Source organism: Zalophus californianus, chromosome 9 (genome assembly GCF_009762305.2).
Source record: "Zalophus californianus isolate mZalCal1 chromosome 9, mZalCal1.pri.v2, whole genome shotgun sequence".
Lineage (NCBI taxonomy): Eukaryota > Metazoa > Chordata > Mammalia > Carnivora > Otariidae > Zalophus > Zalophus californianus.
The window spans coordinates 124,516,450-124,534,739 of record NC_045603.1 but is presented as its reverse complement, the minus strand read 5'-3'; the positions used below and the strand labels follow the sequence as shown (position 1 = coordinate 124,534,739).

Here is an 18,290-nt window from a genome sequence, read left to right as displayed (position 1 = left end):
CACAGATCACTGACATTCATTTTTTCCCCAATCTTTCTTCTGTTATTGAGATTGCATAAACTCTATTGGTTTACTTTCAAGTTACTGATTTAATCTTCCGTCATTTCCACTGTAGCATTCATTAAGTTTATTTTGGTTATTGTATTTTTCAGTTAATTACCATTATTTATTTTTCTAAAAATTGGGATATAATGCACACACCACAGTGATTTTTTTAACTTTTTAAAACTTTGTTACCTATTTCTTTGCTGAGGCTTTCTAATTTTTGTTCCAACAGAATTTGTAATTATTTGCAGAGGCATTTTTACGATGGCTGCTTTAAAATCCTTGTCAGATAATTCCAGTATCTGGTTCATTTTGGTGGCATCATCAGTTGACTATCTTTTCTCATTCAAGTTGTGGTTTTCTTGGTTCTCGGTATGACAAGTAATTTTAGATTGTATCCTGGATGTTAGGAGGCTCTGGGTCTTATTTTAATCTTTTATTTTAGCAAGTAGTCATTCTATGTTTAGCATTCAGACCCTGGCCTGCTTTTTGGTTTGTGATTCCAGTGGCAGTTTTGGTCTGGTTGGTTTATCTGGTACTGCTGGGGTTGCATATGGTCCTTGATGGTGCTACTTTAGGGGGAACTGGTTTTCCCCTGGCACCTATAGATTGGGGTAAGGAACCTCCTATCCATGGTGAAGAAGCAGCTTCCTGGATCAGGCCTTTTGTGGTAGGATCCCCTTGCCTCTGTTCTCTGGCTGTCCAGCGTTCTCAGCAAGTGAGAGGAGTCTCAGGCCTTGCAGAAGAGTGCTTCCCCTAGACACTTGTCAAGGGGGAGCCCTGTATATTGCCCTTGCTGGTGGTATCAGACTCATCTTGTGTCAGTCAGCAGGACTCCAGTTCCATCTGGGATAGGAATGAGCCATGCTGGGCTCCCTTATCTTGTGAGGTTGGGAGTCAGGAAACACCAAACATGGGTCACCTTCTTCTGTTGGGTGGGAGCTTGTAAGACATTCTGCAACCATGTTCCCCTTCCAGTCTTGGGATTACCTAGGTGTTTTCCTCTTCCCACCTTTCAGAGTCCTCTTTTTGATGTCTTTTGCATTATCTTATAATCATACTTACCCAGAATGGATAATTGTACTTAGAAGGAACAAAGAGAAATGAGCCTGCCCTCATGTCCAGGCAAGAGGTCAGAATGCAATATTTTTAACAATTTCTATCTGCACAACTTCCTCAGCCAAAAGATCAAGCCCTATCCTAGAACTGTTTTTTAAATCATGTGTTCTAAACTTGAGTAAATTTGGCTATTCGGAAGTGACAGTAACATAAATAGTTCTCAGGAGAGTGACTTAAAGATACTGTTTAAATTCCACAGGATATTTATGGCCTTTAGGCAGCTTCTATATTGATCCAGTATGGAGACTATAGTCACTCATCTAACAAGTATTTACTAAGGGCTCATTATGGGCCAGGTACTGTTTTAGTCCTTGGAAAGGTAGCAGTGAAAAAAAAATTAAATATCCCTGCCCTCTTGGAAGTTTACATTCTCCAAAATACGGGATGTTTTTCACTCAAAACGAATTCAAATCAGCTATCAAGCTCATTGTCTAATCATCCATAGCATTAGCTTTTCAAACAGCAAACTCAACTTAAATCTACTACACAAAGACTATCACATTCCATTAGGTATCTTCAATCATTTGTGTGTGTGAGACATTTAATTGTACCTGTGTAAGGAAATAGCTAAGTGAGTAGAATAACAACTATCTGAGTAAAAATGATACTCATGCTAGATTAAATTCAGAAGGCTGAAATTTGTTCGATGTCCGTATGTTCAGCCAAGCATACAAATCTGGTTGGAAATGGACATGTATGTCTTGAGGTTTCAAAGTGACATTTTCTGTTTTCCTAACATGAATCATTGTTCAGGGAAGGCTTTCTAGGGAAAACCACTTTATTAACAGAAGCTTTTAAATGGAATTAGAGTGAGAAAGAAGGTGACAATGATCTTGAGTGACGGGGTTTAAACTTGGGAGAATGGGAGAGAAGCAGTATCATGAAGAGAAGTATTGAAGTTAATCGTGAGTGGAACTGATTTTTTAAAAGTAAGTTTTTAAGATTGTATTTATTTATTTGAGAGAGAGAGAGCAGGGGGAGGAGCAGAGGGAGAGGGACAAGTGGACTCCATGCTGAGTGTGTGGAGTCTGACACGGGGCTCAATTCTACAACCCTGAGATCACGACCTGAGCGAAAACCAAGAGTCGGACGCTTAACTGATGGAGCCACCCAGGTGCCCCAAGAGGGACTGATTTTTAAGTGGAGGATGATTTACTTGTTTTTAAATATGCTAAGTTTGATGTGACAGGAAGATATTCAAGTTAAAGATGTCCCAGCCTAAACCTTCTAGAATAGGGCTTTGGAAAAATATTGGATCTGGAATTATCTGGGTATCCCGGGCAAACGAAGTTGTAGGAAAGGGTGAGACCTTAGAAAAATGGCTTGGAGAGTAAAGGGTAAAGAGAACTGAGGGCTGAATCTTCAGTAATGGATGAGCTCCACCCCAGACCTCTGCTCTCCACTCTCTCTCTTTAGACTCTTCAGGTGATCTCATCTGATTATAGAGCCAACTTGGCTAAATAAACATGTTCCCTACTTACACTCTTATAATTTAAATCTGCACTGATATGAATAGACATAAAGGTGCAAACAAAATAAAATATAGAGCAAATGCTTGAAGTAAACAATGGAACTGTGGTATGTACAAGCAAAGAAAGGAGAACATTCCAGAGCTATGGTGAAGAGTTCTACGGGAAAATTAACTTCCTATCTTCTAGTTTGGGAAAACTTCTATCTAGATTCCTATTTATAGGATAAAGAAGTTTTTGAAAGCTTTAGGAATCAGGTATAGTGTACTTGAGGGAGAGCTGTAGGTGTTGGATGTAGCTGAAAATAAGACTCAGAAAACAAATTTGAGTATTTCAGAACCAGAAGCCAAAAAAGTTCTCTGCGCATGTTCATATTTATTGAACAAATAAATTTTAAAAGGAATAAACTCACAAGTCAAGACAAAAATAGTGAAATAGTTTGAGTCATGGTTGCAAAAGATTTTGAAGAGCATGAGTATCTTAGTGTAAAATATTCTTAGAAGTCCTAAAGAGAGAAACAGACATAGAGGCTAGGAAAATAGATTAAAAAAAAAAAACTGAAGTTTTAAAATTTTAGTAGCAAAGTAAGGGAATGATAAGAGAGGAAAAATAGTGCTGACAGGTTGGCTGATATAAATTAAAGTTGAGGAACACATCTAGGATTCTTACTGCCTTTTAATAAAATGTGCAAAGGGGCATTCCTAAATGCAGTATTAAAAGCATATCGAGATATCTTGGTATGATGAATGGAGGAAGAAGTGGCTGGATTGGATGTAGATCAAAAAAATAAATGAATATCAGGAAATTGATAGGATAGTTGTATGCAGCACACTTTGACATTAGAAGTTGAAAGGAAGAGTTCTAGTACAGGGAGGTTCAAAGGCTGTGTTGAAAAATTACATAATGAGTTCAACTAGAGGCTATGAGAAAACTGCTAGGACCGTATGACCCTCACTCAAGTTCAAAGTCCAAAGCTATTTGTAAACCAGTCTGTAACTTGTGACCTAAAATAGTCATAGTTCCAAGTTGTGGACCAAATAATAAAAAGTTAGCCTTCTTTTCAATAAAATAACCACCTGAGGAAAACATGCTTTAACTACTTTGTCTAAATGGGCTTAAAGTTAGATCCTTATTATGTTATCTTGGTTTATTTGGGAACCTCTTGATTCTAAATTCTGATTTTATTTTTTTTAAGATTTTATATATTCATTTCAGAGAGAGCGAGCGAGCACGAGCAGGGGGAGAAATAGAAGCAGACTCCCCACTGAGCAGGGAGCCAGACCTGGGGCTCAATCCCAAGACCCAGAGATCATGACCTGAGCCGAAGCAGATGCATAACTATCTGAGCCACCAAGGTGCCCCTAAATTCTCATTTTAAACTATAAAGTTACCTCCCTTCCCCAAAAAAGGCACCCAGAGCCACTTTAGTTTGGATGTATCTGTCAGCATGTGCTTGAGTTTGGGCCGACACGGCAGTTGCTTTTTCATTCTGCACTGCTGTCACTGGAATTAACCAGTTTTATGTGTCCTTAGCTTCATTTCTCCAACCTCAGAAGCCTCCAGTTTAATAACTTCTGACCCGAACCATACTGAGATTGAACCAGAGGACAGACTGGGATTTTTGTTAAGGAATCCTACCCTCTACCCACAATTTTTAAAAAGTGTTGCATAGTCCTGACTTTCAGTTTCCACTCCTGGTTTTGTCCCTTGAAAAGGCTCTAATCTTGAGAAGGGGAGCAAGTGGGCTGGTAGTCAGAGGTATTATCTCACTTTTCATGGGCACCGCCCCTGGTGTGGGTCTGATTGAAGAGCCAAAACGAAACATGCAGGGTGCTCTGAAGGTCAACTGATCCCTTAGTTACAGGGTGATTCACGCCCTCCCTCTGGTCACTTGGCTCTACTGCGTCGTAAGACTGTCGAGCTCCAGATCTTTCTCCTACGATGACTACCCATCTCCTTCTCAAAAAAATTTTCCAATATGATTCATCTTGTTTGTATTCATTCATCTGGTTATCTCTTGTTTGTTATTTTTGGATCCAAAAAAAGTTACCAAAAGTATGAGGCAGGGTAAGAACTTAAAATTATTTGGCAAGCAATTAGAAAGAGCACCAAAAGGAATGATATAAAAAGGAGGATAAAAGATCAGTTTACTCTTAGAAACGGCAAAGATTTCATTGCATACAGTTCTTTTCAGAAGAGGCTCTAGTTTCCAAAATACTGCATAAGTTAACAGTAAGTCCAAACATCAGAAAATAGGATTTCTAGAACAAATGTTAGGATATTTATTACCAATAACATAGAATAGGCATTCAATAAAATAACATTTTTAAGATTAATTTTCCATGTACATATAAACGAAATAAATCACCCTGTTAAATATGTCCTCATTAAGGTGTGAGTTTTATGCTTGCTCCTTTTTTATTTTCAAGGGCAAGAATCATTATGCCTATGAATATATTTCAATAATTAAAAAAAATTCACAAAGCAAAATTCTGTCTTCTAGTTAGGAAGAAAACACTCTACAGAGCTTTCCTGGGTTTGTAGTTGGTGCACTGGACTCAGCACTTATTTTGTGTAACATTGCTCAATGGGGCATAGGACACTATAATTATAGCTTAATCATAGTAAAACTCTGAACCTTTTTATTAGTAAGATTCTTTCAGCAGTGAAGAGAACCTAGTGAAAGTGTGCCAAAGTAATTTCAGATTGTTGTATACTAAAATTTATGAGACTTGTAATAAAGTTTGTCTTTAAACATCATACACAAAATGTAGATATGATAATTGATACATATATGCATTGGCCTACAGCTTCCCTATATCCATATTTATCTATGAGTTTTTCTGAAAAAACTGTGGTGGGAATGATTGTTTTTTGTTAAATTGTGGTAAAATGTATATAACATAAAACTTGTCATTTTAAGGACTGCTAAGTATACAGTTCAGTGGCATTAAGTATTTACACTGCTGTGCAACCATCACCATCTATCCCCACAACTTTTTCAACACCCCAAACAGAAACTCATTAAACCCATTAAACACGAACTCCCATTACCCAGGTGCCCTAAGCCCTGGTAATGCCTAGTCTACTTTCTGCCTCTATGAACTTGATGCTTTCACATACCCCATATAAGTGGAATTATAGAAAATTTGTCCTCTTGTGTCTGGCTTATTTTACTGATCATAATATCCTCAAGGGGCATCCATGTTGTTGCATGTGTCAGAATTTCTTTCTGTTCATGGTTGAATAATATTCCACTGGATGTATACACCACATTTTGTTTATCCATTCATCCATTGATGGACACTTCCATCGTTTCCACTTTTTGGCTATTGTGAATAATGCTGATATGAACATTACTGTACAAATATCTGTTCAAGTCCTTTCTTTTTTTCTTTTTTTTTTTTTAAGATTTTATTTATTTATTTGACAGAGAGAGACACAGCGAAGAGAAGGAACACAAGCAGGGGGAGTGGGAGAAGGAGAAGCAGGCTTCCCGCTGAGCAGGGAGCCCGATGCAGGGCTCAGTCCCAGGACCCTGGGATCATGACCTGAGCCGAAGGCAGACGCTTAATGACTGAGCCACCCAGGCACCCCGCAAGTCCTTACTTTCAATCCTTTTGGGTAAATACCCAGAAGTGGAATTGCTGGATCATATGGTAATTGTATGTTTAATTTTTCTTAAGGAATCATCATCTATTTTCTGCAGTGGCTGCACCATTTTGTATTTCCACCAGCAGTGCACAGGGTTCCAATTTCTCCACATCAAAATGATTCTTTTAAGAATAAAAATATCATTTTTATTTTGTGATACAATTTCTGGTCTTATTTCTTCTCAATTTTCTTCTTTTTGTCACTTGCTTTTATAACTGAAATCAAAATCACAGGATTTATGATACAAGAGTCTGATTAGAAACCCTAATTCCAAGAACTCTACTGAGAGAGAAAGCGAAAGTTTAAAAAGCTAAGTCACAGAACAGTCATATGAATTGGGGTCAGAGGGCAGATATTCCTCCCTAAAATCTGAATGTCATGCTACATCCTTAGAAGGTGATGGAAAATTTAAGTTACAAGAAGTGCACAAGGAAGACAAAAGCAAGCTCTGATGATAGCAAACTGAAGGAAAGTTATTTACAAATGAAGAAGGGACAGTGAAGTTTCACAGCTCAGATGGAGATAGAATTAAAGATAATCAGATAATGTGTACCTACATCTTCTGTAGCTTCCAATGGAGAGGTAATCAAGAAATTAGGATTATTTTTCTGACATTTTCTTCAGACTGTTGTATAAATGCTGAATGATGACAATTTGTTTTAAAATATTATATGCATTTGTTTAGATGCAATTAAGAAATGTTTAAAGGATTGGAATTAAGTAAAACATTCAATGTTTGAAACAGGCCAGAATTAGAATCATCATTTTAGAATGAGGAATTAATCATCTACCAAAAAAATGATAGGATTCATAAAGCAATTTGTTTAATTAACATACAAAAACATAATATCTCAGGTTCACTATACTATGCCTGTCATGACACTTCATAAGATACTCATGTAGACAAACTCCAATGTTCCTAAATTTGTCGATACCATAATATTAAAAAGAATATTTTATGTGTACATTTAGCAACTTCATATGAAAATATATTCTCCTAAAGCATAATAATAATTTCTGCTTTATAAAATATAGCAATATAAATTCAGGAAAAAAACTGTCATTTTTATGATAAATCCAAATTTCTTTTTAAAGAGATAAAGGTAGTTGGGTTGAATTTCATCAAAATCAATGCAAAATAGAATTTCAGAATTACCATCTGGATATGAAGAAATAATGTGCCCATCTTTCAGAGTCATTTTAAATTATTCATATAGGATTTTGATTAGTTTAGCTACTATATGCACATTGAGACTATTTCCAAGTAGACGATAACGCTGTTTCACTGTTATCTTCTCAGGAAATCCTAGAAAAGAGAGATAATAATTTACAATACAATCATTTAAAATATTAACTTCCAGAGATAAAAGGATGATGTAACCTTTAGTAAGAACAGAGTGGTCATTCACATAAATAAGTCCCTAAGATCTCCATGAAATTCAATTAACAAATGAGAATTTGAAGCCAAAAATATAAGATTATATTGTCTACACAATGTGATATTATCATATCACATAACATATTATGCTCAGTGTACACATAAGTGCACCCATAACATCCATGAAACTCATTGAAATCTGTATTTTAAAGCATTTTAGGAAAAGTAGTGGCTACCATTATTTCACAGTTGTTTTCCTTTACTTAACAGCTTTATGGAGATAAAGTTCACCCTTTTAAAATGTACAATTCAGTGGTTTTTAGAACAGTCAGAGTTTTGCATGCATCTCCACTATTCAACTCCAGAACATTTTTATTACCTCAAAAAGAAAGCTGGCCCACATCTAACAACATACTCAAAAATAAAAAGCTAAAAATTTTCCTCTAAGATCAGTAACAAGACAAGGATGCCCACTCTTGCCACTTTTATTCAACATAGTATTGGAAGTCTTACCCAGAGCAATTAGGCAAAGAAAGAGATCACAGGAATCCAAAGTGGAAAGGAAAAAGCAAAACTGTCACAATTTGCTGATGACATGATATTATATATATATAAACCCCCCAAAGACTCCACCAAAAAAAAACCTGTCAGAACTAATAAATGAATTCAGTGAAGTTTCAGGATACAAAATTAATATATAAAGATCTGTTGGGTTTCTAGACACTGACAACAAACTATCAGAAAGAGAAATTAAGAAAACAATCCCATTTACAACTCCATCAAAAAGAATAAAATACCTAGGAATAAATTTAATCAAGGAGGTAAAAGATCTGTACACTAAAAATTGTAAGGCACTGATAAAAGAAATGAAAGAAGACACAAATGGAAAGACAGTCTGTGCTCATGGGTTGGAAGAATTGTTAGTAAAATGTCCACTATCCAAAGCAGTCTACATATTCAAGGCAATACCTATCAACATTCCAATGGCATTTTTGACAGAAGTGGAATACACAATCCTAGAATTCATACGGAATCACAAAGGACCTAAATAGCCAAAGCAATCTTGTGAAAGAACAAAGCTGGAAGTTCTGCTCTGATACACAAATATTAACTCAAAATGGATTAAAGACTAGAATGTAAGACCTGAAGCCATCAACTCCTAAAAGAAAACACAGGCAGTAAAGTAAGCTCCTTGACATCAGTCTTGGCAACAATTTTTTGGATCTGACTCCAAAACCAAAGGCAAAAAAAAAGTAAAAATAAACAAGTGGGACTACATCAAACTAAAAAGCTTTTGCACAACAAAGCAAAGAAAACCATCAACAAAATGAAAATGCAATCTACTGAATGGGAGAGAATATTTACAAATCATATATCTAATTAGGAGTTAATATGCAAAATATATTGAGGGACTATACATTGGTGCAGCCACTATGGAAAACAGTATGGTTTCCCAACAAATTAAAAATAGAACTATGATATGATCCAGTAATTTCACTTCTGGGTATTTATGAGGTAAAAATGAAAACACTAATTTGAAAAGATACATGCACCCCATGTTCATTGCATTATTTACAATAGCCAAGATATGAAAACAATCTACACACACACACACACACACACACACACACACACACACACACACACTGGAATACTATTCAGTCATAAAAAAGAATGAAATCTTGCCATTTGCAACAATACAGATGGACCCTGAGGGCATTTATACTATGTGAAGTAAGTCAGAGAAAAAAGGACAAATTCACTTATATGTGGAATCTAAGAAGCAAAGCAACTTGATATACCAATACTCCCTCCTCTTTATAACTAAATAGTATTGTTTTGCATGGATATACCACATTTTATTTATCCATTTATCTGCTGATAAAACTGAGTTGTTTCTACTTTTTGATTATGAATGACGTTGTTATAAGCATTACATATACATTTTTGTGTGGACGTTTTCAGCTCTCTTGGATATATTCCTGGGGGTGAAAATGCTGATTCATACAGTAACTCCACATCTAACATTTGAGGAACTGCAAAACTGTTCTCCAAAGTAGCTGCACCATTTTATACTCGACCAGCAATGTCTAAGGGATCTGATTTCTCCACATCTTCGTCAACACTGTTATTGTTTGTCTTTTTGTAAAGTGGTAGCTTCTTGTGGTTTTGATTTACATTTCCCTAATAACTAATGACGAAGACATCTTTTCATGTGCTTATTGGCCATTTGTCTATCTTCTTTGGAAAATATCTATTCAAATCTTTTGCCCATTTTTAATTGAACTATTTTTCTTTTTATTGTTGAGTTGTGAGAATTCTTTACATATTTTGGATACAAGTTTCTCACAGTTGTTTTTTATATTCCATTTCCACAAATGTGCTTTTTCATATTGGACTTCCATTTGCTATACTGTTTTTCAAAACAAAATGGCCCACAGATACAAAATTTGCTAGGACAAAGCCTTGCAAATAGCAACATAAAAGACTGTCCATGAAGTATATACTATAATGTTAGTTACAATTTTCATATTCAGTATCCTTGACATAGCAATTAAAGGAAAATTTATATAATAAAATGAAGGAAATAATTAAAAAGTATTAAGAAAAGCAAATTATATATTTTGTGAGGACCAGAAGGAAGAGTTGATTATGATAAAGTTGCTTCATCAACACTTGACATTATACTTACTGCAATAAAATTAGTGATTACATAATAAAATTATATTTGCAATTGAGCAAGATCATAAAATTGCTATTATAAAGATACTATGTCTTGCAAGCACATTAGTCATCTAAAAAATTATTTCATTCAAATTAGAAAGAGATACAAATAGATCACAGACTTTTAGAATATTCCGGGATGACCTTTTGTAATATTGCGATTACATCTCAGGGTAAGAAAGGTTTGAAAGCAAACAAGTCAGATTTGTAAAAATTATATATATGTGTGGGTGCTTGTGTATTTTATGTACAGATATAACTTTTTAAATTAAAAGGTGACTTTTTAAAAACTTAGGTACATTAAAAATCATAATAATCTTCAAAAACAAAGAAAGGTAGCATTAACAAGGTCAAGATAGCAGCTTTCATTCTGTAAGTGTAGCTTAGTGGCCTCTTCCAAAGCCTGCTATCTCACGAATGCATGCCACTAGCCACAAAAAGAACCAGCACAAAATGTATGAAAGGATCGATGCAAATCCATCATTGACAGTGGACATGCAGCTCAAACAATGCCCATTCCAGATTCAGAGTCAATAATGCCCATAAGAAGGACAGTTCTGTCACAGTGCTGCTCAGTGGTGACATCAGTCAAGTCTGATTATACAAATATATCACATATTTTAAAAGAAGGCTAAGCAATTAAAAACCCTTTCTTGTATGTATTATACATATATTTTTCAGAGAGCTGTGAAAAATCCTAATTTACCTATGTAAAATTTTTAAATGATGAAAAAAACTACTTATGAAGTAAAGGCTATAAAAGCAAATAAATGTTCGTCATTTAAAAATAAAAGCTGGGGCACCTGGGTGGCTTAGCCAGTTAAGCGTCTGCCTTTGGCTCAGGTCATTATCTCAGGGTCCTGGGATTGAGCCCTGCATCAGGCTCCCTGCTCTGCGTGGAGTCTGCTTCTCCCTCTGCCTCTACCCCTCCCCCCTACCCGTACTCACATGCGCTCTCTCTCTCTCTCTCTCTCTCTCCCTATCGCTCTCTCTCTCACTCTCTCTCAAATAAATAAACAAGTAAATCTTTCAAAAAATAAAAATAAAAGCTGACATTTAAATTTTATATTGTGTGACAGCGTTGTAAACATTTTATATATGTTAACTCACCTAATGGTCACAACGACCCTGTGAAGTTGGTGTTGTGATTACCCCCATTCTACAGAGGTGTAAACTAAAGCAGAGGGGTTAAGGTGCTGCTAGGATTCAAACTCACTCAGTCTGACTCTGGGGTCCATGCTAAGTGTCAGTATTTCTGCAGTGACTACCACTGCTTGAAGAAATACACACTCAAAATGTAGGAATTAGTTATTAGACAGTAAATCTCTTCTCTAGTGCTATGGAAAGTACCTTTGATTGCTCATCCTAAAAGAGGAAAAAAAAATAGTAAGCAAAAAGGCAGACTGGGAATTAAATTCCTGAGTCCAATTCTCAGCTCTTTATTTGTTTTATGATGTTCTCACTCATTTTGTGACATAGAGTAAGACAAGGGAAGTTTGTGTTTTTCTTAAATAACACTCCCCAGGATATTTGTGACTGAATGAGATCACCAAGAAAAAGGCAGAGAGTTACAAAATAAACCTGGTTGCTGTGACTACACTCAGAGAACCAAATACCAAGAGGACAGTCAAATTATAGTCAGTTTACTCCCAGTGTACAAAAGGATGTGTGCCAAAACCTCATCTGTAAATCCATTATTTAGAATTTAAAACATGATCTATTTAACCCATTATCTGCTTCAAAAATAGTACTGTATTAATATTACAACAATATTGGATTTAGAAAAATTTGGCTTTTCTGCATTCAAACCCCCAAGTTATCAAAAATACATTTCCTGTTTGCATAGTCCTGGAAGCACGTTAGGGAGGTCTGTCTTTCCCCAGTCACCACCAGCCAGGTACTGGCCACACACCTACCCCAGCCTACGAAACTGATGACATCAGGATCACGGAGAGCACAGGCGCCAGGAAGGAGAGATCAGGGATGGGACAGGGTGCTCTACAAGGCAAGGGCCATGTGTCCAATCTCTTAATGGCAACAATCCCTAGATTTCCCCCACTGCAAAGGAGTTAGGACTGAGTCTTTCTCCATCTGCAACTGTATCTTCATTTTAGTTCTTGAGATTCCCTGCCTCAGACTCCATAATCTTTTGTCCATTCTGGCATCTGTGCTCTGAGTCACCCTCTCTTTCCATTAGGAAAACTTTCCTAGACCACCTCCCCACCTTCTCTTTTCTCCACTTATAGGAAGTATGACACATACTGATAAGTATGTGTCTTAGAAGAAAATAAATACAAATACACTCACCACCAAAAAAATAAATTAATTCCTCAACTACCTTGTAATTTCCTCATAAAAAGGACAATTCTGGCATTCTTTCATAAGATCTAGTGTGGGATTTTTAGAACAGGACTTATGGAATCAAGAAAATAAAGCTGGAGACAGACATGCTATTAATATCCATCTGTGGGGAGAGGTGACAAATTGTGGGTTTGGCTCTCCTTCCCTGAAAACCACTCAGGACCATTACTGGAGTGAAGGGAGAGAGCATTGAGGCTGAAGGGAATGGACTTAGGTTATGAACAAAAACAGAAAGAGGAGGAAGGAAAATGTCAAAAATGGCATGATCAGGAAAGGAAGAAGTTTTCTTACATCCATCTTTCTGGTCAAGGGTTTATTCAAAAAATACATGAGTATGAGTCCCTATTGAACTCTAGGACCTTTAATAAACGAAAGCTGGGGTCTGCGTGTATTCCACATACCGAAATCTGAAGGAAATCCAAGGAGATTTGCTATTTCTTTAGGAGTGAAATATCGAAGTTTAAGCATTAACAATTTTGTTATCTTTTCTTCTTGTGACAAATTGGTAAGGGATTTGTAGATATCCTCAATCTGTAAGAAAACAGCCAAGATAACTGATAAAGTAGCGTGCAAGTAGATTTGTTAAGATAAGATCGTCTCTTGTGAGACACTTTACAAAGGACGAACGTAGAGTGTGCTATGATACCCGGTAGCAAAATGCACAGGGTAGAATGTCTCTTGCAATGAACTCTATAATAGGTTGATCAATGGCAATATAAACTTTGAAAATGAAATGTCTGAAAATGAGAAGCTTGATGTTGAACAAATCAGGAAGCTTTGATCCCTCAATTAAATCACAAAAAATAAGCAATGGCAATATGACATAAAAGAAGTGCAGTGAAAGATATGAAAAAGAAACCTGAACAACCAATGAAATCAACTTCACAATGCGAACAAGTAGATCGTGAAAATGTTTACTGTTTGTGATCAATTTCATCAAATTATTTTCTTAAAATGATAAAATACATTTGGTAAATATAAATTCTCAAATCCATTTCCCTCTAATAGGATTTTTACCATGGGTAAATTTTACTAATGGTAAGAGTTTAATTCAGTATAAAAGGAGGTAACATGATTTCACTTCGAAATTATTCAAAAGTATAGAATATTTTTGCAGTATATCAAGCTTCTTTTCAACTACGGTGCCATGAAGAGTTTACAATTGAAGTATTATTAATAAAGAGCCTTGCTAAGGTGTAGATTTCTTTCCCTAAAAGGCAGTTTTACAGTGTGTGATCCCAAAGGAATAGTAAGAGATTTGTGCATAATTTTAGAGAACATTAACTATTGTATGCTGCATTTCAATTTACTCCTTATGGAATAAAAAGAATACCAAAGGTGAGAATAAGAAAAGAGAAAGTGAAACAGAAAATATTCTTTGTACATAAACTCATCCAGCAACAAGAAACAAAAAGGTTTATTCTATAGTAAAGAATTATTATATATATTACATATATGAGTAATATGTATATCCACTCCCAATTAAACATGTAAAATTATTTTAATATTCTCGAATTTTAAGTATTAAATAGGTTTATTTAAAATAATTTTCAAATATTTTAGTTCTAAAGCATATACAGTACCTGCACATCCTCTGTCGTCTGTAACACAGATCCCGTCCCTTCTATATAGCTTCCATAACTGAAAGATTAACATGTGTATTAGGCAGCATCTAATGTTTTTGTTAATGTGAAATTCCTTAAATATTTCTTGAACGAATTAATCAATCTACATAGTTACATCCTTCTATAATAGTCTGAAACACATAAATATGCTCTGTAAGTGAAAAATTACTGGGTGAAAGACATAAGATCATTCTATTTAAACTTCTCAGACACTAAACTTGGCATAGTGTTTTGAATTGTGTAAAACCCACTTTGATCATGCATTATTAATTATCATTTCTTTGTATTAATTGTCAGTTTCTTGATGTTCATCACTAGAAAGCATGCACTTCTTAAGACTTTATATCCAAATGCTATTCAATTTTGGCATCCCTGCTACATTAAACCAAATGTTATTCAGGTGAAAATAAATTGCTACTATTTTTTATAATGACTGAACCATCAATTCTCCTCATGAACTGAAAATGAAAAGCCCACTCTCCAGTACTGTGACAAACACGGGCCCGCTGAACGTGCGTCTGCCTCCTACCGTGATGCAGTGTTTTCACTCCTCTTCATACAACAAAGAGACCATTGTATAAAAAACTGTATTAAAAGTATAAAAAGCTACAGAAATACAAGGTATTAGTAGTATTTCTTCCCCTAAGATCACTGCCAAGCTAGCTGTTCCACATATTATCATAATTTCTTTTCCCAAAAAGATCAATTTAAAATATAAAGACACACCAGGGAAAAATACTTTTGTAAATCTGTTTTCTCATATGTGTGTGTGTGTGCCTGTTTATATTATCTACACTAAAATAGACTTTTCTAGTAAGGCTTCCTTTATACCATCTTTATAATTACAAAAGAATTTCAAGGTTGTTTTTTATTACCAAACTGATAAGTCTTGTCTTATCAGACTTGGAAACAGACAACAGTTGAGTAAAGTCTTTTAAGGCAATGGAAAGCAATAAACCAGTTGCCCTGGAAGTACAAGGGCAGAAGATGCAAAATCAGAATAAATCTGGTATGGTTGCGTCGGGACACAGCATGCGTGAAAACTAGTGGGTGAAAAGAGAAAGCCTGAAGTTTCAAATCATACAGTTACTCATCAAATGAGGTTGAGTGGCATTAACAAAGCAGAGATAGGGATCTTCTACAAAATTTTCTGGAAAGGTCTAATTTTCCCCTACTTTATAGGTTTAAAAAAAATTGATGAAAAACATATTAACATTCAAAAATAACCCAAAAGTAACCAATAAAAGACATTATGATATACCATGAGAATGGAAAAGTTCTTTATGTACTTATATGTAATAATATCCAATTTATATTGTAAAATGAAAAAAGTACATAATAACAGATACAGTATATTACCATTTACTTAAAAAGGGGGGTAAAATATACATGTATATTTAAATACACCCTCACACATAATACCTTCGGAAGATTAGACAGTAAATTGAAATCTCTGGTTGCATGTGGGCAGGAAAATTGGATGAGCAAGAGACAGACAGGGAAAGGAGGCTCACAGTCTTTGTACCTTTGAATTTTGAACCATAAAAATATATTACTTATTTAAAAAACTGAATAAAATTTAAATATGCTTTAACAGCCGCCAGATGATTTAACTTTATTTCTTGATATTAAAATTTAATTTCTTCTTATACATTGATCATGAGAGTGGACATAAATTTTTGAGGTCTGATGTGCCATGAAAAGAAAGGTGTTAAAAAGTAGCAATTCAGTATCTACAGAAACCATGTTTCCACCACGGGTAATTAAGCTCTTATGAAGGTCACCAAACAAACGGCATTGTGTTTTACGAGCACTTTTGTGGGTTGTGCACATAATGTTCTGCCAGAAGGAATTTTCACTTGTGCATTCTATTGAACACGAAAGCAGGCAATTAAGGGCAAAAAAAAAAAAAAAAAAAAGAAAAGAAAGAAAAAGAAATCATTCTAGCAGAAACACTTTGTAAAATCCTCCTTGTTTTGAGAAGAACTGAAAGAAACAATAGTCATAAAAACCTGGCTATTTTGAATATCCCATTCTAAGAGCTTTTTAAAACCTACCCTTTGGTAAAGCATGTGGACCTTCGGCAAGTGGGCTTAACAATGTCTAACAAAAGAGCGTATCGCAGCAACGACTTTGGCGGTAAAAAATACTGATTCACGTCAATATCATCTTCAAGAAAATCTTTTAGCATCTGCACAGAGAGATCACTGTCCTGGTGATGTTTCCGGTCAATTTCTTCTACAGTTTCAAGCTTAAATAGAATGGCCTCTTTTCCAGAACGTTGTCTGCTCTTATCAAAGCAAATACTAGGTTCAATTTTCTTTCTTTCAATTTTATTTTCTGTAACTATTGTATTTCTTTCTGGATGTTCAGATTCAATTTTGGGAAACTCCATCAGTACCTGGCATTAAGTGAAAATACACACCTGTTCAAAGCTTTATTAAAAATAAATGACAAATTAATAATGTCTAGTCAACATTATGCAAAAAATGTCTTTAGGCTTAGAGAGTTGTCATTAAAAGACAGAGGAATTGTGATTTACGTGTATGTATACAAGTTATTGCAAGGTCTTCATCACATAGCTATAGTGTCATCAGGCTACAACTGATTTATTTCATGGAGTTACTGATTGCTGTATAGGAAGTATGCGGAATATAGATACAGTATTATATTTAAAAAAGAAGTTTAGAAAGCAACATTAGTTATGGAAAGAATAAGTCATGGGACTAAAAAGCACAGCATTTAAAAAAAAGAAAGAAAAGAAAGTAACATTAACATTTCCAGAAAATGTGTATTCAGTCAAAGTTTGCTATACCCCTTCATAAAAAAGGAAAAACTGGAACATACCCATGATCTAAAGGAAAACTAGTAATTAAAAAAGGGAAAGCATTTTTTCCCCTGAAAGGTATTTCTACTCATGAGTCCCGTAGGAAAACCTTTTTCCTGCAAAACATGTAATCATGCATAATGAATGCCCTATGATGTAAAAGAAAAATAGTTCCAGGAATTTTTAATGCTGATGTCTTTGTTAATATAGTTTATATATTATTTTTGGAATTGACCACCATGGAAGGGGAGATGTATTGGTATTGTATGGCAGGGGATCCAAATGACACGACTGACCCCCATTAGACTTTTGAGTTTTTACCTGTGACTATTAAGGAGAGCTTCACTGAATCACTGAAACTCTGTTTTCCACAGCAATTTTGACAGAAAGATGTACAGTTGCTTGTTTAATTAGAGATCCTATCTACAGCAATTGAGCATTTTATTCTAGTTTGTACTAATCACTACATTTTAATCCATTAAGGCTAAACAGCACTGACTTCAAAGAAAATGCAACCAATGTGTTAAAATACTGTTAAGCAATTTTTAAGATAGTATAACTGAATTTTATCAAAAATAATCAATGGCTTCTACTGGGGGAAAATGACAGATACAAAATAGTCAATGGTCAAAAGGGAAATGAGAGGGAGAAAGAAGGTAACAGCACTGATGTTAGTTTTTTTTAACTTTTAACTTATATTTTTTTCTAATAATGAAAGAAAAGTTTTGTCTTGTTTAAAACAATAAAAACAGCAACAGGAGAGGAAAAAGCCCTAGGAAATAGACCTAGGTCATGGTCTATATAGTAGGCTCAGGAGGAAACATATAAGCTTCCACAAAGTAGTTCTTGAAATAAATTAGCAGACTGAGATATACTTAAAATATAATAATAATAATAATAATAATAACAACAACAATAATACCTGACCAGGGACTTGAAAAGGTAATGGTTCTGACTGAAGCTTTGCAATAAGGAAATACCGGAGCCTTGAATTTGGAATGCCAAGCTGGAGTAAAGCAGAGCAGTTAGTTAATATAGGAAATTAAAGAGCTCTATATCAACTGTTGCACCTAACAAAAAACTCATAC

The 18,290-nt window shown here is 35.0% G+C and overlaps 1 protein-coding gene across 15 annotated transcripts in view; it reads right to left on the bottom strand.

The window, feature by feature from the left end:
* Nucleotides 1-6,322: 6,322 nt before the first annotated feature.
* TRDMT1 (tRNA aspartic acid methyltransferase 1) overlaps nucleotides 6,323-18,290 on the bottom strand; it is a 56,369-nt gene continuing 44,401 nt past the window's right edge. For 13 of the 15 annotated variants that reach the window (XM_027595225.2, XM_027595228.2, XM_027595217.2 and 10 more), the window contains 5 exons: nucleotides 18,125-18,208; nucleotides 16,433-16,776; nucleotides 14,334-14,391; nucleotides 13,152-13,281; nucleotides 6,323-7,593 (listed from right to left, as the gene is read on the bottom strand). In XM_027595225.2, the coding sequence (XP_027451026.1) occupies nucleotides 7,493-7,593; nucleotides 13,152-13,281; nucleotides 14,334-14,391; nucleotides 16,433-16,776; nucleotides 18,125-18,208 (717 nt within the window). In that variant the 3' untranslated portion in view covers nucleotides 6,323-7,492. The remainder of the gene's footprint in view (nucleotides 7,594-13,151; nucleotides 13,282-14,333; nucleotides 14,392-16,432; nucleotides 16,777-18,124; nucleotides 18,209-18,290) is intronic. The other 2 variants (XM_027595215.2, XM_027595216.2) reach the window with 2 other exon arrangements.